The sequence below is a fragment of the Ostrinia nubilalis genome (genome assembly GCF_963855985.1).
Source record: "Ostrinia nubilalis chromosome W unlocalized genomic scaffold, ilOstNubi1.1 SUPER_W_unloc_2, whole genome shotgun sequence".
NCBI lineage: Eukaryota > Metazoa > Arthropoda > Insecta > Lepidoptera > Crambidae > Ostrinia > Ostrinia nubilalis.
The window spans coordinates 170185-192168 of record NW_026973569.1 but is presented as its reverse complement, the minus strand read 5'-3'; the positions used below and the strand labels follow the sequence as shown (position 1 = coordinate 192168).

The window sequence follows — 21984 nt, the reverse complement described above, 5'->3', positions numbered from 1 at the left end:
GGTTGCAATACGAAATACCATTTTGCACTTTATTGTCATACGGTTAAGGTTTAAAACGAAATGTTTCTTTTTCTTCAATCTTTCTTAGTTTTAGGCTGAGTTGCACCACCTAACTTTGACCGTAACTATAAACGGTAACCGGTGCTTTTTGTATGGAGTTTGACAGATTTTTGACGTTTGTCAAAGTTAAAGTAAGATGGTGCAACTCAGCCTTAGAATTTTAATAATAGAATTCGGTTACAAACAAATAGATATGTATTTTTTTAATATTGTGTTTTTATACGAGGTCTGTCTGCTTTTTGCTTTGGCGAACTGTCGACATATTTACGATAACCAATTACCTGGATCATTGCTACCTAGTGCAATATTTGTATTAAATTGTAATAACGTAGATAAGTGTTTCTTTAAAACGGAAAACAAAAGTTGCTAATGTATTAAAAATAAATAGAAACCTATTAAGGTTTTATTTACATTCAAGGATTTAAGAAAGTTATTATGTAGCCAGATCTTACAATAATTGTTTTTAAGGCACAAATATTTTTTAACTCTTTACTAATTATTTCAATAACATATTGTAATAAGTAAAATTCGAAAGTAACTGTATGATTTTGTATTTCTCGCCTTAACTAGCTAAACTAATATCATGAGATTTACACTCTTAATATCAAAAATAATTATAGAAAAGGCTACTTTTTTCTTGGGAAATTGCACAGTTACCTCGGAATGTGCGATAGCAATTTTGTGACCCGAGCGGGCAATCGCTAGTTCAAATTTTACACGAAGCCTCATATTATAATATTTTGTAGCGATTCTTTATTGGGTTTCAAATTGACTAAAATGCGACGTTGCCAAACGAGCGCTACGAATGCGGGTAATAAGCAATACTCAATCCTAAACGCTTTACATAGAGCTTGGTTTGCTAGGGCAAACATCTACAGTGGTGCGCCGACGCTGCTTAGACCCGAAACATGAATGAACGGGGGCGGAGCATAATCGAGCGTGTGTGTGCAAACAATTTAGGCCCTTAAGGTGTCAAGGCGTCCGAGTCCCCGATAGTACCATCCAGAAGCAAATCCTGCCGAGCGCAAAAACCGTGACCTGAAAGCAATGCTAGCACATCTCGTGGAAGAGGACCACACATCATGGCCAGTAAAGCTACCGGTGATCCGCTTTGCCTTGAATAGTGCAAAGTGCCGCACTACAGGTACGTCACCAGCTTTTCTAACTTTCGGCAGAGAAATGCGGTCCCCCACAGAGGTCGTACACGACCTTCGTGCTATCTCAAACAAAGACAATTTCGTCCCACAAATTACCCCTTATCTCAGGACATTCCTGAAGTCACTGTCAGCTGTGCGAGAACGGGTGGAGATCCAACAGGATAAGGCTAAGCAGTACGCTGATTCTACGCGTCGTCCCTCAGATGCATTCCAGGTTGGTGACTTAGTTCTTTTAAAATCTCACCTCCTGAGCAAAGGCTCCAAAGACCTGACGGCCAAGTTCTTCCCGCGCCGTGATGGACCTTATCGCATAGCAGAGAAGATTAGCCCTACTACTTACAACATCTCCAGTACCGACCAGCCTGACATTGTTATAGGGAGATATCATACACAAGATCTTACCCGTTACCAAGGTAGCGAAGCCGTCCCTCCGAAGCCCGTTATTCCTAAAAGAAAACGCGGAAGACCACGTAAGGTTTAGGGGGGGATGATGGTTAATGCTAGACCACGGACGAGGGCGTTTCCCTGGTCTAGAGGGGGAGCATATAGCAAACCGGTTACTACGTGCCTATCGCGCCGGCATCACGCTACGCTACCCGATATGGGCATAGCTCGAATCCCGCGCGAGCTACACCCCGCGCGCCGCGCCCCGCTAACGGTTACAGCGCTCTAGAATTTTCGATCGGCGTCCCGCCCATAGCCGCGGCCCGCGACGCATCGATCGCCAGTACGCGTTCGCGCTCCGCACGTTACACGCGCGCGCGCTGCTCATAAAATATTTTTAAACAAAAAAAAAATTTTTTTTATTTACTATCGTAATTTTTATAGCTGTGCGTATGTCGCACTGAAAATTGCGTTTATTACGCTAGTTCAGGGAATTTGATTTGAAAGTGGACTGTACAGGTTTTTTAAAATAGAAAATTGATGAAAGGTAGATCAGTCCTCGCAACACAGAGACTAGAAAATGAGAAAGTGTATGTTATTTAAATTAATTTGCATAGGGCAAAGGGCAAACTTTATTAACGGGTCTTTTAAAGATGCCATTTTGAGTTCTTACAGTAATGATACGTACAACATTATCAGGTCCAGGATGAATTTCTTCAATCCTGCCTCGCGGCCACTGTAAGGGTCGAGTTAGATTAGATTTAAGCAATACTAAATGTCCGTTTTCACCATCAATCCCTAATTTTTGAGTGACCCCTATGTAAACAAAATTTCTGTTATTTGTTACCATAGGGGTCACTTAAAAATTAGGGATTGATGGTGAAAACAGGCTTAAATCTCCCACTTTTAGATTAGGTGCAGAAGAAAACCACTTTTCCCTCTGCTGAAGAGTATGAACGTAGTCGTTCGACCAACGCCTCCAAAAGGTTTGTAAGATCTTTTGGATTGATTGCCAACGAGATAATCTGTTCAGAAGAACGTCCTCAACTTCATATTCCGGGACGGCAAGTAAATTTTGACCCACCAAAAAATTACCAGCGGTCAGAATATCAAACTCATTGGGATTATTTGAGATTGCACACTGTCTACTCACGGACATTGCCCGCGGGCGGCCGGCGTGACTGGAGGGAGCGGCGAGCGTTCGGGGAACGAACGAGCAATGTTCGGTTCGCGAGCGAACATCGAAGAAGACGATTCTGACGCACTCTCTTCAACGACTTTGCACTAAACGGCACAGAATAAGTAATAGTACAGGTACAGAAGGATTACTCCGCAAGACGATTTAAATAAATGCAAGTCTTGCTACGACGCGATACAGTGGAATTCAGCTCGCACAGCACTACGTACCTACAATTTTATTCACCTACAAGTTTTGTCTCTTTCTATCGCGTGCCTCTGAACTCTTCTTACGCTGTTAGGGTTGTATAGTGAAAAAATAATTATAATTAATCTACTTATTTGTAATGAGGTACGTATGTAGGTAAGTAAGTATTACTGTTATTTTACCTTTGTAAAAATAACATTTCAAATATACCTAATTAGGATTAAAAAAACTTGTTTTATTACAATGTCTTCATTCATACCTATTTTAACATAAGACAGATAAATTAAACATACTATTACAGAAAAAAGAAGAATCCTATACTATCCTAAGAATTTTATTATTGATTACCTACATGGCCAACATACCTTTCAGCATCTTTGGGAAGCGAAAAAAAAGATAAATCCGGTAGATTTCTTTTCGAATTTAAACACCCGAACGCCGCACAATATTTCTTTCTCTTTATGTCCATTTTTAAATAATACTTCGATCATAGAATTAGGTACTACAACTCACGCCAGCATCCTGACGGGCGCGCGCGTGACACTCGACTGATATAATACCCGCCGGCGCGTCTTTCCGTTCTATACATAGCCAGAACGCAAGGGTGTGAAACTAATCGAGTATAGTTTGGAGATGACTTTTTTTATTAAGCTCCTCCAAACTATACACGACCAGTACGCATATTCTGCGTACTGCTCGCGTATACTTTGTAGTGACTTAGGGCAAATATCTTACTCCAAAATATACATCGCCAGTACGCATACGGACTAATCACGTATGTATTGTAATAAGTGCGTGATTACAATTTATACGCGAGTAGTTGCATGCTAGTCATTTTGTCTTATTAACCTCTCTTTCTATTACATATTAATTAATATCTGCGTGTCTACTTTAAACATTGAATCATCTTTCGACACGTATTCTGCCATAGAAAAGATATTTGTTTTGGGGCTGATATTTAATTTTCACCAATTCTCGAATAACTCTTAAATTAAGAATTATGTAGGTATGGAAATATGTCAAAATGATTTTGTTCTTGAGATAAAAGTTAATAAATAAAATAAATAATAAATAAATATCCTTAGACATTTTACACTGCGCTTCTAGTCCCAAACTAAGCAAAGCTTGTACATAATACTAAGTATTAAACATACATACTTAAATACTTTTTTTTTGTAAATACATACTATACATAGAAAACACCCAGTCCAATACAAACAAATATGTTCATGCACACAAATGTTTGTACTGTGCGGGAATCGAACCCGCTACCTCCGGAATAGTAGTCCGTTTCGAACCACTACACCAAACGGCCGATAATACAAACCTAGCATTTAAAGTGTCGCATAATGTACTCTCTCATTTTAAATGAATTTATAATTACACTAATAATTGTTATTTAATTTGAAATCTACCTAATCAATTTAATTTCAAAAACCACTTACAATAGTGCTAAAAATCTATATTTATTATAGATTCAGTAAAATAATAATATTTTATGTAATAATATCGAATAAATGCAATTTTAAATATAATTCCATGTTTTACTAAATCAATATCAACTAAACACACTCTAGTCAACTGTAAGTGGTGTAGTACAAACTAATCGAGTATAGTTTGGATATGACTTTTTTTACTAAGCTCTTCCAAACTATGCACGATCAGTACGCAAAATTCGTGTATAGTTTGGAGTCACAGATTTACAAACGGGCTCTACAAAATATACACGAGCAGTTTCCTATGGGTGCGTTCTGGCCATGTATAGAACGGAAAGACGCCCCGCCGGCGGGGCGCTTCGCTGTAGGTAATTATCGGATGTACCGCGCGGATTGAGCCAGGCCTGTAAACGGTCTCGATAATAATTATTATATTAATAATAAATACACTTTATTGCACACCAAATAACATAACAGAAAGAAAAGGAACACACAAGGTACAACTAGGCGGTCTTATCGCTATGAAGCGATAATATAGTAAATTTATACCGAATAGATAATTAATTTCATACAGTCCACTCTTTTCATTTATAATCTACACTCACTATCGAAGTAACATTTATTGGTCCATCTACCGGAAAACTGAATCCCGCTGAAGAAACGACTGCGGTTTCGAACTTTGACCCCGCGACACGTCAGCCGATTTATTGCGCCGTGTCACCATCGCTATCCGAAGAGTTGAAGATCAGAGTCACCTGTGGAATTTCTGGATAAGGATACGGGTGTTTTGTGAGTTCTTTTCAATTTATCCCTCATTTACATCTTTTCCTAAATTCCGTTACTTAACCCTAGAGTGCTCGCGCTATGAGCATTTTGCCGCCCACGGCGAAAAATTTGAGTTATTTTGTACACAAAGCGTTTGTCAAGGTCAAGCGTCTTAGTAGCTGCCTCCCTGTCCTTTGTCTCCTTGTTTTATAAATTACAAGAAATTCCGAGCGCGGATGATCGCAGGAGGAGACAATTGTTGACGGCGTGTCACGTTTGGCGGCAAATTGCTCATAGCGCGACTACTTCTTTCTCTTTATGTCCATTTTTAAATAATACTTCGATCATAGAATTATAATCATACTACAACGCACGCCAGCGTCCTGACGGGCGCGCGCGTGACACTCGACTGATATAATACCCGCCGGCGGGGCGCTTCGCTGTAGGTAATTATCGGATGTACCGCGCGGAGTGAGCCAGGCCTGGCACGGGCCAGTTTCGTAGATAATACTATACTTATAGCTACATCGGTACCGTTAGACTGCATCAGCTGAGCGCCTATTCATACGAATAATATTACGATCTTTATTTACGTCCGCACCAATTAGATTTTTCATAGGCCCTTAATTATTTTTCCTACCCACAATGGCTGAAAAAGTAATTAAACAGCGCGGCTCCGTAAAAGCTAAGCTTATTAGTTTCAGCAATTACATGACAGTTATAAAAAGTTGCAAACAACTCTCGGACCTACAGGTTCTCGAACTTGAAGGTCGATTTAATAAATTTGAAAGCTTACACGATGAATTTAATGATTTACAGACCGACATTGAGCTGCTATCAGACAATCCAGAGGAGGCCTATGCCGAGCGCTTCAAATTCGAAGACACCTTTTATCCGCTGGTTGTACAGGCGCGAAAGCTCCTGGAGGCCAGTCAGCAACATCAGAACAAGCTTTCTGCAGGTTCCGTATCAGGCTCTGAGGTATCAGGTGGGGCGAAAAGCAATTTTATACGTTTACCTAAAATAGACCTACCTCATTTTGATAGAAGTTATCAGGGTTGGCTGGAATTTAGAGACACCTTTCTCTCCTTAATCCATAACAACAATAGTATCGATAATATAAGCAAGTTCCATTACTTGCGTGCGTCCCTAGGGGGAGCAGCCGCCGAAATTATTAAAAATATTGATTTTAATAGCGATAATTATATTATAAGGTGTTATTTTTTTAACTGATAATACTTTGACAACACATCTAATAAAATCATACAAATACAACCCAAGTAGCATTTTACTCCATTTAAGAGTTCACATTTAGTTAATGTGTACTTAAAGCATTAGTACAGTTCACTCGTGATGTATCGACGGTCCCTACGTATAAAAACGTATCTGAAAACGGCCAATTTTACAGGAGAGCGGTTTGAAGGTTTAAACATGTGTAGCTCGCGTTCTATTTATCATACATTGATGAAATTTGGTATAATAGTTTTAGATGAGGTATATTTTATAAAACATGAAGAATTATCAAAAAATAATCACAATAAGTGTATTATTTGTCATTTACTCACTTATACAACGGAAAGTTTCTAACTACAAATGACGTAAGTGGTACTTACTAACTTTTACGTCGGAGTAATATATTTGTCTAAATTATTAACTGCCACATAAGCAATTGTACACGGGAACAAAGTTCAGCTACTACTGACCGTAACTCTCACTCTATGCCGATAGTCCTGCTCGACGAGGCATAACAGCGTCCCGCCTCGTTTCCCAGATAGTTGCATTTTGGAGGCACTCAATACCTTAAGATTCTTCCTTATCTAAGGGGTCTTTTGACTGAAGAATACTTGTAGAACCGGTAAATTTTCTTTGTCAATAGTGCCGGCCAGGTTTGACAGCATGGCATCGAGTCCGAAGATCCACATGGCTCTTTTTTGAGTTCGATCTTGTGGAACATTGAATACAACTGGGTACTAAATGGAACCCTTTTCAAGGGCATGGATATCTCAATATTTCATATTTTCTGTCATGCAGATAGTTTCATCATTACATGAATATCCTCATAAATAAATAAATAACTATCACAGCGAGGCGGCTTGCCTGGGCGAAACAGACGGCATTATGTTCGCCCTAGGCCAGGGACCACATATATTTAAAGGTATCCCTGACACCTTAACCTGACGCCCACACCACTGTCAAAACTAAGGCCCAGATCAAATAATTCTAAGAGTTATCGTGTTAATCACCAGTGGCGCCAAGTATTGAGTGCAAATACGGTGACCTTAACTGTATATAGCCAGTGGCAGCTCGCACTTTTTCCAATTCGTCGCCATGCATATGGAAGACAGCTTGCTTTTTCATGGCTGCTTCCCTAATTTGGAGGTCCGAAAACTCTATGTCGGAAGGCTATGGAGAAAGGCCGGAAGCTCTATACTGGCACCCTCAAAAGCATAATTCTGTACAGGACTCCCATCTAAGGCATCACCCTCGTAGGGAAAGGTAACGCTGCCCATCTTCTAAGACCTTAACAGGCCCAGAAAGTCTACAGGGCTACACCGTCGGCTTTAATGCAGCGTGAAGAACGAGGTGAAAACTCCGCATTAAGAGGACAGAGAAGCCGTTTGACGTGAGACTCGCTAGACTGTGCTGTAGTCTAGTAGTTGATAAACTACCTCGCCGTAGCTAAGTTGGGTCACTGAACTTTATTCGCACTCGTGCAGAAGTTTAAGGTTGCTCGAGCGATCGCACCATGACTGAGCACGGATCCTTCAAGCCCTAACTGTATTGTGGTGGCTAGGAGCATACGGCACACCATATTCTTGCGGGATAGCATAGTCAAAGCTATGTGGACGGTAACAAAACCTGGGTGGTAATGAATCACCTCTATCTGAGAAGACAAGGTGCCGAAAGAAGCTGCGGTACGATAGCGCGACTACGAAGCAAGTGTGGGTGCATTTGAATTCGCTTCAGGGAAGGTGACAGTATGATTGCGTCCTATCTTCCTTCCTTAGTAATGGCCAGCGTAACGGGGTCGTGAGGCTGCACGGGAGGCATTGCATAGGCCACCACCATCGTCTGCTGACGGTGAGTGTGTGTACGGGAAAGCTGTATACTTCCAGCTGCTCTCGTCCCAACTGTCGCCGTGTAGGCGGAAGGTCTTTGTCTGGAACCTCAAAGTTAGCACTTATAGCGAGTGACGGGGACATCAGGGTATTTTTAGTGGGTATACCTCATCCTTCTGACGGGTATGTATGCAATATCATGTAAGCATTATCATGTAATAGTAGCTTCTAACTACAGTTAATTGAAACTTTTGTTTGTAAGTGTTACCTACTTATATTTATTTCTGTATCTTGTAAAAAGTAGCATAGGAGAAGAACTTGGTTGCGTTAAGTCTAATAAATGACCCTAGATACTTCAGTCGTGTTGTATATCATATTTTATATTGTTTTGTCTTCATTTTTATCTCCACCAGATATTGCTAAAATTCAATTTCTCAGCGTAAAACACCGTTACTGGCACTTGCTTATAGACATAAAACAAACTTTTCCAAAGTAAAACATTTATAGTGGCAGTTACGGCTAGAAGATACTTTAATTTTCCGACGTAAAAATAGGTAAGTGCCACTTACTTATAATAGTAACTTTAATTTTCCCTAGTGAAACAACGCAACTACCAGGTTCCTACAGTTAATTGATTAATTTGCCGTTGGTATAATGTTGAGTGAAATAGATTAGGTTAGAAACCATAATAATACCTATTTTCTTCATAAATTACGTATCAATTCACTCGATCTGCGCGAATGAAAGTGGCAGTTGCGGGGCTGGGCGCGCGGGGATAAGCGTGAGGTCCAGCGTAAAATTTCGTAACTCCCACTAATGCAATTTTACTGCGGAAATCGTTCTAATTTTGTAGTTGCGGGATTTGTTTTTTGGCGTTTTAAGGTTCAATTTGAATAAAAAGTGTATGTTTTTTGAACTGAGCCGCAACTGTTGGGTCCTCTGAAGGTTTTGCAAACAAAAACAGCAAATCACGGAACTGGTAGATACTGAATTGTACGTAGGGACCGTCGGTATAAGCTGTATTATTGCAATTAATTACACCTATACCTGTCTAAGGGACTTATAGGAGTGTAGAGTTATACTTTTATACGATTGTTGGTGTTATAATACTCTTACAACTATCCTTTAGTCAGCCGTCTGACTAAGAGCATTATAGGAGGGTAGAGATACGGCAACCGCTGTTTAACGGCCTACTTGTACGATGTTATAGAGCTAGCATTTTAATAGAACACACGTGGTCATTTATAAAGCCAAAGGCTGTTATGTTTACTTGTTTTAGACTATTATACAGCTAGTAGCTGTAGTAGGACTTGTTTGTGATAATTAAAATAACCTTTTTTATTATCTGTACAAAAGTGTTTCAATGGTTCGCATGTGCACTGTAGCCTGTTAAAAGGACTATACAGGGTGGAAACGATAAGTGATCTCACTCGATTATTTCTAAACTATACAAGATATCAATAAACTAGTTATTGATCCTGAAAGTGCTTCATGAGCTCTATCAAACGGTATTAATAATAGGTTACAGAATAAACTGGATCTATCCGAAACTTCAATGTTTCCAGCTTCCATACATTTGGTAAAGTCACATTATTTTAAAAACTACATATGATATCGTAAAACTGATTACTGATTCTAAAAGTGCTTCACAAGCACTATCCAATGGTATCAATAATAGGTTACAGAATAAACTGGATCTAACCAAAAATTCAATGTTTCCTTCTTCCATACATTTAGTACTACCACAGTCATGACACTCATCTCTTGACAATATTATAGCAAGTAAAGCCTAAAACCAATGTTTTTCATTAATAATTTAAAATAAGAATACAATTTACGAGTTTATTTTAAGTATTTATTATTAAATTAAAAAAATTACACTTCTAATATTGTGTGTCTGGCATACATTTAGTATGGAAGCTGGAAACATTGAATTTTCAGATAGATCCCGTTTATTCTGTAACTTATTATTGGTACCGTTTGAAAGAGCTCATTAAGCACTTTCAGGATCAGTAACCAGTTTTTTAATATCTTGTATAGTTAAGAAATAATCGAGTGAGATCACTTAACGTTTCCACCCTGTATGTGTTGTCCATTAACATCAATAGCAGTTTATTTGTCCACAAGTACTACTTTTATTTGCTTTAAGCTGAACATGAATGTGAATGTGATATTCTATGACACTTTTCCCCAAGCCTGTTTTTAGTTGTTCATGGTGGTTCTGTACATGATGCAGAGGAAAAAATTATGCCTGAACCTGAAAGTTCCCTTCAAAATATACAGATATCAGAGTGTGATGATTGCAGTTCTAGTGATAGTGAATACAATTTTGATTTGGACAATTATTTAACCTTTCGCAAAAAATTAAGAACATGGGCTATTGAAAATCGTATTCCTCATTCCGCTTTGAATAAATTGTCAGGCATAATAAACGAATTTAAACCGGGAACACTACCGTCTGATGCTTTAGGTATTCATACTTGACTATTAAGTACCTGGGCTAGGCGATTTAACGGACATTAATAATTTTTATTGCGGATCTCTAAAATTTCAGTATTTGAAAGAATTAAAGATACACAATTGACCTGAACTAGGTACATCTTAAAGCTGTACATAAGTTCACATTAGAATAAATTTATAGACATTAGCGCTGTAGTGGTACAAATGTGGAACTTCATATAGATAACAGCATTCTAACAGAACACATGTGAACCTAATATACGCTCACCGCATTAAATTGGAGTTATAACAGTTCACATAGCCGTATTTCATTTCCACCATTTTGTTCTACATAATCTAAAATATTTACCAAATAAATCTCCAAAATTAATGCAGATTTATCACAAAATTCGCAGATAGAGCGATTGAGTTTTGGTTTCATGTTATAATTAATTACCGTAGTATAATTATAATGCCAATACAATATCAAAAACTGAAAATTGTAGATTTCCTCTCAGCCAGTTTTAAATATTTTAAAATGAATATCGCGTTTTTACAGAGGCGCGTAAATATTTTAGCTGTAAATATGTAAACATTTCACGATAAAGTTGCATTCCCAATGGCATTAACATTATTAAGTATTTAAAACCCGTGTTATTATTTGCATAAATGATTATCCGCCCGAGTTGTTTCCCTCTTGGCACTCACGTACAAATACCAAACTAATATTAAAATGTGGAAATAATTTAGGACACACGTGAACTTTAGGTAGCATTGGAGTACTTTTGTCGGACTTTATAACTTTGAAAGCTGTGCATTTAGCCACTTGTTACTCTTTATTACACTCACGTACGTTGTATGGTTCACACTGCGACCCATATAGTGCCGTAAGTCAGCCTCGAACTAAAAGGGCGAGGGAAATCAGCGGTGAGAGCCAAGTGCTGGTCAGCGCCAAGCGTGCTAAGACTGAGGAAACTCAGTCCTATGCCGCGGCTCTGAACATCTATAAGATGGCGATCACCGCTAAGGACTTTCCAGGGACCTGGCTAGGCGAGGAGGAGTATCTGGCGCTTCAGGGTATCATTTTTGATAAACTGGAGATCACGCCGGACCCCATCCCCGTCGTCAGCATGGGAAACCTGAAGTCAGGGGCAATTCTCTTCAGGTGTGAGGGGGAAAGCTCTATGAAGTGGCTTCGCACACTTGATGGTACTGCCGTCAATGGTGTGGAGCTTAGGGTGGTGGAGGCTAAGAACCTCCCAAAGCCGGTAAAGATGGCCTGGAAATCCAGGAACGTCACGAGGCAGGACACAGGGCGGGTCATGAGGTTGCTGCAGAGGTTACATCCGAGCCTGAAGACCTCGAACTGGAGCATTGTTGGCTCCACTGTAGAAGGAATGGCGGTCAGGAGAATCGTCCTGATGGACGAGGCCTCTGCGGCGTACATTAAAGCCCGTCAGTACATCCTGAACACTGGGATTGACCGGAGCATCTTCAAGCTCCTCGAGTACGATGTGAGGCGTGGGGATGAACCGGTCAGTGCCAGTGTGACGGCTGAACAGCGGGGGGATGCGGTGGCGGTGCCGGAAGACTGCCCGCGGACAGAGGAGCAGGCCTTGGAACCGATAGCGGGACCTAGTGCGGGTGAAGGGCTATCCGGAGGGACTGGGGGTGGGGAGGAGGAGCTGGTGGTAGATGAACCTGCTGCCGCTCCGTCTCCCGCATCCATAGGCTCGCTGGAAGCCATAGCTGACCTGGACCTGGGACGGTCCTCGCCGCTGGAGTATGATATCTCCGCGGATGAGGAGACCGAGCTCGGGGACAGAATTTGACGTCTGCAGCTCTCTTCGGGGGTTTAAGGTGCGTTCAAATTAATCTGCATCACTGCAAAGCGGCGACTGCCATCATGGCACGAGAGCTCAAGGTCAAAAGATATGATATCGCCTTAATCCAAGAGCCCTACCTGTACAAAGGTGAGGTGAAAGGACTCGGCGGCACAGGTGGAATGTTAATATATAATTGTTCTACTAATGATACGAGGACTTGCATTTATGTCAGAAATGGGATAAGTGCGATTCCTCTATCCAGGTTTTCTTACAGGGATCTCACAGCAGTGAAGATCCAAAGGGAGGGGGATTTGCGAGGAGTGATAGTGGCATCGGCATATCTCCCATATGAAAAGGCAGATCCTGTGTCAAGGCAAATGCAGGATCTGATACAACACGGCAACCAAGAAGATCTGGAAACCATCATTGGCTGCGATGCGAATGCTCATCATGTTGTGTGGGGCAGCTCAAACAACAACGCCAGAGGAGAGAGGTTACTGGATTTTCTGGTGAGTTCTGAAACACATGTTATTAACAAGGGTAACAAACCTACATTCTTCAATGCCCGGAGGGCAGAGGTGATTGACCTGACGCTTGCATGTAAAAAGGCAGTCCGGAAAATCACTAACTGGTATGTTTCGGACGAGATATCATTGTCTGACCATAACTATATATGCTTTAGGTATAATGCTCCTATAAGAAAAGACGCAATAAAAAGAAGGAATCCCAGGAACACTAATTGGGAAGACTTCAAACGGGACCTAAGGACGGAACTTAGTGAACCAAAATGCAAACTTAACTCTGTGCTTGAAATAGAGTTTGACGCTGATCGAATCACCAATGCCTTGAAGACTGCCTGGAGGGATAACTGCCCGGAACGCGAGGCGGGATCGAAGAAACTTCCATGGTGGACCAAGGAAATAGCCCTCTTACGAAGGGAGACAAGAAAGGCATTCAATATTGCAAGAGCTAGGAATGACTTTACAGAGTATAGAAGAGCACTGACGGAGTATAGCAAAGCGGTGCGAAAGGCAAAGAGGAAGGCATGGAGGGATCATTGTGAGATGATCAACTCAGTTCCCGAGGGCATGAGACTGACAAAGGCCATGTCAACAACCAAAGCGAACCCACTCACTACAGTATGGAGTGAGAGGGGGGGATATACGGAAGCAGGCAAAGATACGTTGAAAACAATGATAGCAACGCACTTTCCTGAATCACAGGTCCTAAACGATGATCAAGATCCAATCAACGTGGAGGAACAAAATAGAACAACAAACAAGCTCGACTGGGTTACGGCTAAAAGAGTAGTGGATGAGACTAAGGTGAGATGGGCAATCGGGAGCTTTGAACCATACAAGGCACCAGGCCCAGATTCGATCTACCCAATTCTCTTGCAGCAAGGAATCTCCATTCTGAATCCTCATCTATGCAGGTTATACAAAGCCTGCATAGCATTTGGATACATACCTAAGGTATGGAGAGAAGTCAAAGTGATCTTTATACCTAAACCAGGTAGACCGGATTACAACGACCCTAAGGCATATAGGCCAATAAGTCTACAATCTTTTCTTCTCAAATCGCTTGAAAAACTTGTAGATAAGTACATAAGACAAGGACCACTAAAAAGATTTCCTCTACATGAGCTACAATGTGCATACCAGGCAGGGAAATCTACAGAAACTGCGCTACACTATGTAACCGGCAGGGCGGAGGCGGCTCTTGAGAGTAGGGAGGTTACTGTTGGGACATTTGTCGACATAGAGGGGGCATTTGACCGCACTACCTTCGTCTCTATAGGAGCTGCTGCTTCTGACCACGGGGTACCACTACCTCTATGCCGGTGGATAGACTGTATGCTTAAAGGCAGGATTATTCAATCAGAACTGCAAGGAGAGTGCATGAGTGTAAGGACTGTCAAGGGCTGCCCGCAAGGGGGGGTACTCTCACCCTTGCTATGGAGCCTGGTCGTGGACTCACTACTTGTGAAACTTAACAAAGGACCACTCTACACGGTTGGATATGCAGATGATTTGGTAATTATGGTAAGGGGCAAGTTCCCAACTATTGTGACAGACATCATGCAAAGAGCCCTCAACACACTGGAAGAGTGGTGTGACGAAAACCACCTCTCGGTGAATCCGGGAAAAACGAATGCTATTGCATTTACAAAAATGAGAAATAATACAACAGGGCTAGGACATCTCTACCTTTATGGTAAACAGATAACCTGGACCAATGAAGTGAAATATCTAGGGGTAATCCTAGATAAGGAACTTACATGGCGTAAACACCAAGATACGGTCATAGCTAAGGCTATGAGAGTGCTGGGAATGTGTCGTGGTGCATACGGGAAGACATGGGGACTTAGTCCCAGAGTGATGAGGTGGATCTATATAACTATGGTGAGACCAATAATACTTTATGGCAGCATTGTCTGGTGGCCTAGAATTAGGTTACAGACGTGCAGAACGGCACTGGGCAAATTGCAAAGAACTGCATGCCTAGCAATAACGAGTGCGTTTAGAACTACGCCAACTGCAGCATTGGAGATTATTCTGGGATTGCCCCCACTGCACTTGGCGCTAGAAGTAGATGCAAGGAAGGCGCTGCACAGACTGAAGGGGGCGGGACTTTGGAGTACATCCAAACCTTGCACCAAGCACACAAGGATGGGGAGCGATCCTCAATTAGATGCAATAATGGACATGGGTTGTGATACAATGCAGCCTAGGTACATGTTTAGCAAGGATTTCAAAGTGTCTATACCAACAAGGGAAGACTGGAAAAGAGGACTAAAACGTCAACAAGACAGCCTGATCTGGTATACTGACGGCTCCAAGATGAACTCAGGAACAGGAGCGGGCGTCTACTCCAAACAATCTGAGCACAGTGAAAGCTTAGGGAGGTTTGCAACAGTGTTTCAAGCTGAAACCTATGCTATAATCATGTGCGCAGTAAGGAATATAGAACAGGCGCATAAAAAGCGTGACATTTACATATTAAGTGACAGTCAGGCAGCACTCAAAGCCATTGCCTCAGTGAGGGTTGGATCCAGACTCGTTCTGGAGGCAATCTTGGCACTGAATAAACTTGGAAGGCACAACAGGGTGACCCTCATGTGGGTACCTGGACATACTGGAATCGAAGGCAATGAGAGAGCCGACAGTCTAGCGAGACAAGGGTCAGAGGCGGCACCTATTGGGCCAGAGCCGATAGTGCCCTTATCTATGAGCACTTTACACATGGCCATGAGGCAATATATCTCCAGGAAGCACAGAGCTGAATGGGAAAGCTCCAACGGTATGAGCCACTCCAAACTATTCCTAGTTGGAAACACAAGATCATGGGAAAAGCTCATACTCAATGGAAACAGAAGGCAAGCCCGAGTGATCACGGGTGCGCTGACAGGACACTACACTACAAACCACATGCTCCACAAAATGGGCCTAACTACGGATGACAGCTGTCGAGCATGTGGAGAACATGCGGAGTCCATGAAACACCTACTGTGCGAATGTGACGCGCTAGCTAGAACTAGAATGGGTCTCCTGGGGTCGGCTTATCCGACACCAGAAGAATATAGGTCCTTCTCACCCAAGCTCTTGATCCACTATATGGATAGGATCTTTGCGGATGAGGGGGGATAAAGGTATAGGGAAGCACAAAAGATCCCAATGGGTCGACGTGCACTGCGCTCATGCGCGGCCCTAAATAAGATAAGATAAGTCAGCCTTAAGTCCGATGTTACTACTTAAACTGCTATTATAATGCTATTATACTGCTAACGTACAGCCATAGTGAACTTAAGGCTGTCTAATTTGTGCCCAAACTGGTTCTATAACAGCATTATAGCAAGCTATACAGCTCGTATACACAGCTGACATACACAGCTTGTGGAGTACATGTGAACGACTAGACATACTATATAGAACCCCGAATGTTACTTGGGAACCCGTGTTAAAAAAAAAATTCAGGCTAGTTTTTGTTTTTACTTTTCCTAACAAAAAAAAGATATTATTTTTACAACCATCCTGTCTTCACTCACTGCCTCTCCCTCTTTCTTTACTCATTTCATTCATACGAGTACGAACAATGGCCGCGCGCGTTCATTCAACGTTCACACACATAAAGGTAAGATTACACAACCAACGTTACCAAAAATTATCACTCGTGAGTATGTACGATGTTACGTCATGTTAATAGGTACTACGCGCTGGGAGAAACAAAATCTAGCCACTTGTAGGTAAATAAGTGTATTTTCATTAGTGTAATAGCGGGGGACTTTTCCAACGAACCGATGCGAATCATCCGCGTTAAACTAGAAATTTAAAAAAGGATAGAAATTGAAATTCAATATCTACGGTTTCGTAATGCCTACGCAATTTATTTAGAGACGTAATAAAAAATGAATAGGTACATTACATACCTATTACTACTTCGCGTAGCGTTCGCTTCTCCGCTTCAGTGGAAATGCACCCTAATATTGAATATGAATAAAGCCTGGTCCGTAAGCACGTATAATCCCGTCCAATGACCCCAAGCCCAAGCTACCCATCCCTATCGCTCGCGCGTAATTATGTTGCTGTCGCGACTGTGCGACGGGCGCCCGCAGTGAGTGTGCGAGCGCGACAGCAACATAATTACGCGCGAGCGAGAGGGATGGGTAGCTTGGGGTCATTGGACGGGATTCTACGTGCTCACGGACCAGGCTTTAGGTGTTGTAAATAAAACTCACTGATCAATTTTCCTACATTATTTTTCCTTATTCACACATTTACCTATTTTGAATGTTGTTATTTAAAGTTCCTAGGTTATTATTACACTAATCACAATAAATTTTGAACGTCAAGCCTTTGTTGAATGTTCACGTAAACACTGTCTTGCACTGTCGCGTCTTTCCGTTCTATACATAGCCAGAACGCAAGGGTGTGAAACTAATCGAGTATAGTTTGGAGATGACTTTTTTTAATAAGCTCCTCCAAACTATACACGACCAGTACGCATATGCTGCGTACTGCTCGCGTATACTTTGTAGTGACTTAGGTCAACTATCTTGCTCCAAAATATACATCGCCAGTACGCATACGGACTAATCATGTATGTATTGTAATAAGTGCGTGATTACAATTTAAACGCGAGTAGTTGCATGCTATTCATTTTGTCTTATTGACCTCTCTTTCCATTACATATTAATTCATATCTGCGTGTCTACTTTAAACACTGAATCATCTTTCGACACGTATTCTGCCATAGAAAAGATATTTGTTTTGGGGCTGATATTTTATTTTCACCAATTCTCGAATAACTCTTAAATTAAGAATCATGTAGGTATGGAAATATCTGTACCCCCAGTGAAAAGGGATCTAAGTCGAAAATGGTGATTTTTGGGAAATCGCATTTGAAGTTAAAAAAAATCCTGCTTCATCGCTATTAGAGATAACTGGGTGAAATATTTTTTAGGTGAAGGTAATGTTAGATATAATTAGGCAGTGTGTCAGTTTGGGAAATATAGCATGTGGTTTTTTCGTAATTAAATAAAAACCAAGTTATATCACCATGCACGACAACTTTACATTCGTGTAAAGTGATGTAATGAGACATAAATCATTTTACACCACACTGAATTGACCACCCGCTAACAAGTGTAAAGTGATACATTTTACGCAATTTCTGTTGACAATTTTTTGTTTCTTCAATTTTAGAAAAAGTTGTAAAACAAACATAAGTAATTACACTATGAGGAATCATTATTTCAGGTTATTTAGGGTAAATCGTCGAAAAATTTTTACTTATATCAATAAACACCAATTTTTTGGTGAGAAAAAAAATGTGTAAACTGATTTAACTAACATAATAGCGATCTAAGTATCCTAATAATTATGTGTAAAGTGATACAAGTGGCGACTGTAAAGGAATAAGGCTAGAATTTGAGACTGAATTCTAATTATTTACTCCTTAAATGTTTATTCTGATCTGAAACTACTATTTTATCAATTATTACACCATATAGCATGAATGATATCGGCCTAAATCACATACATTATCTCCTATTTTAAAGTAAGTATAGCTGAAGCAATTGTGTAGTAAAGACCTGAAACAACAATGGTTTCACATCAACTAATTAGACAGGAGACATAGAAAAGTTTGTTTTCTACAATTACCCTATTAGGAATCAAACCCTGGACCAGAGACGATGATGTCAAGCTATATTGATTGCCTTTTGGCTACAGAAGGATAATATAAAAGTAAAGTCATAAAATGCATTTCTTTTCAACAAAGAGACTTTTAAAAAGCCCTTTAACACGTCCTAGTATTACTTGAACCCTACAATTATTTTGGGACATAAATGGGCCAGTGCTGAGAAGAAGCAGCGCAAGAAATTTAGCCACCCTTGTCAGCCTCTTCTTAAATCATAAATAACTTGAAAAAATCGAACTGCCTAAGGCGGGAATCTTCTTAAATCAATAGAGACATGAATTAACAAGACATGTTATACTTGCGAGCTAAGCAGATAAAGTTCAGCAACACATGCCATTTACATAATTATTTACTTTATACATAGTATCCATTCATAAGGGCTTTTGTAGTTAGTTTTTCAGGGCAATCGAATATTGCACTTAGCCTCTTGATTAGACCATTGTGCGCTATTTGTAGTTTATCTTCCTATTCCAACCGCTCCAGATCCCCCCCAGGTAGCAGCAGCCTATCTAGGTCGCTACAGGCCTTCTGCAGCGACCCTGGTGATTGGAGAATTTGAGCCTGTTGATCTGCTACGCTTGTGCACTCCTTGTGCACGTGCTGCGGTTTTTCTTCTGCCTCCATGCATCTTCTGCACAGTAGGCTGTCTGTAACAGCTATATTGTGTAGGTGTTTGTTTAACATACCTGTTATTACACTTAGGACCTTGCGGATGTTGTCCCTGTTTAGTCTTATGAGGCTGCGGGAGAACTTTTTCGATATATCCACAACTGCATCTTTTGTTTGCCTGCATCTTTCACAATCTTTCCATTCTGTGTGGTGTTATTTTTTTTTTTTATCTGTGCTTATGGTATCGGCATTATAATTGTTCCGGACCAAATACCGTCGTGTACGATCCCCTTCTGTCCAGTTCATCTGCTGCGTCGTTGCTCAAGGAGTTACTGTGTCCTTTGATCCACTTCAGGAGTGCAGGGTAACGCCATTTGCGTCTGCAATGACTTAGGAGCGCGTCATGGCATTCCAATATAAGTATTATAATGTAGTATATTAAGTTGCTTTGTATTGCTTGCACTATCTGAGATTATTTTTATATTCAGACCTCGGATGTCTATGGTTGCAACCGCCTGTGCTGCTCTGATTGCATTCTGCTTGGAAAATTGTATTGTGTTTATCTAGTGATGTTGATATTCTTAGTATATTTAGGTAATTCGAGAAGACACCAGCTCCCGTACCTTTTTGGGTTTTGGAGCCGTCAGTTTATATCCTAACTTCATTGATTCCAGAGCAATCTTGCGTTTTCGCTGTAAGCTGGATATTATATCTCCAGTCGAAGATGTGAACACAGGGAATTCTGTCGATGGGTGCCTCGGTGAGAGGTATTTCTTTTATTAGGGTTTTGTGCAGGATCGTGGAATGTCCTGTCTCCTTGTTTTGCTTCTATATGCCGTTCTTACCTTTAAGTCTTAGAGCGGCTGCTTGCGCTTCCTCCTGAATGAAGAGCTCTAAAGATCTAAGATTCAGAAGATACTCAAGTGATGTCGATGGAGTGGTTCTCATACAACTAGTGGCCGCTATGCTTACTAGGCGTTGCAGGCTTTGGAGTTTTGATCTTGCTGTGGATAGTTGTGTTCTGTGCCACCACACAAGTGATCCATAATAATAATTATGTGTAAGAGGGCCATATAACCGACGCAACGTGTAGAGCCAAAGTGTTATCTTTGAGTTGAGACCTTATCTACTACCAATGAGTCTCTTGCACTGATGGAATGCTATACAGGCCATTTTTATTTTGTTCTCGACATGACTCGCCCAGTTCAATTTGTTGTCAAAGGTGATGAGTTTTGTTTATATAGAGTTCTGGTAGTCGGAGCTCTTGTAAATTCGATAATGCACTTATTAGTTATTAAGTACTTTTATTTACAACGTTAGGCACTATGAATTCAATTATATGATTTACTAGTACATGTTCACCATTATTTATTAAAACTATTAACTAAAGTTCTTTGATTTATAAACTACGACATTATTTTTTCCTTTAATCTGACGTTTGGGCTAAGTTATATCATTTTACACCAAATAATTAACCAAATTATTAGTTGCGATTTTTAAATGTTTTTGATCTAAGTAACTTATAACATTTTACACATGTACAAAACTTTTGTGGTTAATGGTATAAGTCTAATTGAATCATTATACACAAAATAAATAATCTTTTGTCTTTTACTTTTTGTGCTATAAATTAAGTTACATTCTTTTTCACCAACCAACAATACATAGTTTTTTTTTTGTGTATATTAATATGAGTCATCTTATATTGTTAATCACAAATTCAATCTGAACAACTTCAATCGTGTAAAAAGTAGTAACACGAGTCATACCTCTTGACACAATAAAAAAGTGAAAGAAGCCTCCGGTACACTTTGTTAAAAGTAGACATGTATCAATATACACGAAGCAAAACTCAAAATTGGTTCACAAAGCCTTACTTGTATCATTTGGCACAAAATTATTTTCGTTTCTATACGTCGTAGAAACATACCGATTAGATACAAAAATAGCTAATTTTTCAGAGATTCACATTATGTTATAAAGACAATTTTGATCTAAGTCGAGTTAGATCCCTTTTCACTGGGGGTACAGATATGTCAAAATGATTTTGTTCTTGAGATAAAAGTTAATAAATAAAATAAATAATAAATAAATATCCTTAGACATTTTACACTGCGCTTCTAGTCCCAAACTAAGCAAAGCTTGTACATAATACTAAGTATTAAACATACATACTTAAATACTTTTTTTTGTAAATACATACTTACTAGAAAACACCCAGTCCAGTACAAACAAATATGTTCATGCACACAAATGTTTGTACTGTGCGGGAATCGAACCCGCTACCTCCGGAATAGTAGTCCGTTTCGAACCACTACACCAAACGGCCGATAATACAAACCTAGCATTTAGTCTCGCATAATGTATTAATAATGCACGTTGAACTTTCTTCTCTCACTCTCTCTCATTTTAAATGAATTTATGATTACACTAATCATTGTTATTTTATTTGAAATCTACCTAATCAATTTAATTTCAAAAACCACTTACAATAGCGTTAAAAATCTAAATTTATTATAGATTCAGTAAAATAATAATATTTTATGTAATAATATCGAATAAATGTAATCTATACTTATAATAAATCTGTAGAGAGGTCCATTCTGTACATGAAATATATTTTCAAAATAACTATCAGGGGGTGATTAGTGATCCATACTGATG

General features: G+C 40.1%; 3 protein-coding genes across 3 annotated transcripts; all 3 read left to right on the top strand.

Annotated features, from left to right (window-relative positions):
- Positions 1–11876: 11876 nt before the first annotated feature.
- Positions 11877–13454, top strand: LOC135087390 (uncharacterized). Its single transcript, XM_063982157.1, has 2 exons — positions 11877–12544; positions 12785–13454. Exon 1 carries the CDS (start codon positions 11959–11961, stop codon positions 12514–12516), a length of 558 nt encoding a protein of 185 aa, XP_063838227.1. The 5' UTR covers positions 11877–11958; the 3' UTR covers positions 12517–12544; positions 12785–13454.
- Positions 12591–14361, top strand: LOC135087387 (uncharacterized). Its single transcript, XM_063982154.1, has 4 exons — positions 12591–12691; positions 12773–13141; positions 13193–13835; positions 14311–14361. The coding sequence occupies exons 1-4, from the start codon at positions 12591–12593 to the stop codon at positions 14359–14361; spliced, it is 1164 nt and encodes a 387-aa protein (XP_063838224.1).
- Positions 14362–15182: 821 nt separating this feature from the next.
- On the top strand, positions 15183–16160 carry LOC135087386 (uncharacterized). The gene has a single exon (XM_063982153.1). The coding sequence runs from the start codon at positions 15183–15185 to the stop codon at positions 16158–16160; it is 978 nt and encodes a 325-aa protein (XP_063838223.1).
- Positions 16161–21984: the final 5824 nt, after the last annotated feature.

Excerpts from the sequence above, each read along its gene's own strand:
- LOC135087386 (XM_063982153.1), top strand. The coding sequence starts at position 15,183 with ATGGGGAGCGATCCTCAATTAGATGCAATAATGGACATGGGTTGTGAT.
- LOC135087387 (XM_063982154.1), top strand. The coding sequence starts at position 12,591 with ATGGCACGAGAGCTCAAGGTCAAAAGATATGATATCGCCTTAATCCAA. Across the intron at positions 12,692-12,772 it reads CTCGGCGGCACAGGTGGAAT|GTTTTCTTACAGGGATCTCA; the intron begins GTTAATATATAA and ends TCCTCTATCCAG. Across the intron at positions 13,142-13,192 it reads GTCCGGAAAATCACTAACTG|GTATAATGCTCCTATAAGAA; the intron begins GTATGTTTCGGA and ends TATATGCTTTAG.
- LOC135087390 (XM_063982157.1), top strand. The coding sequence starts at position 11,959 with ATGGCCTGGAAATCCAGGAACGTCACGAGGCAGGACACAGGGCGGGTC.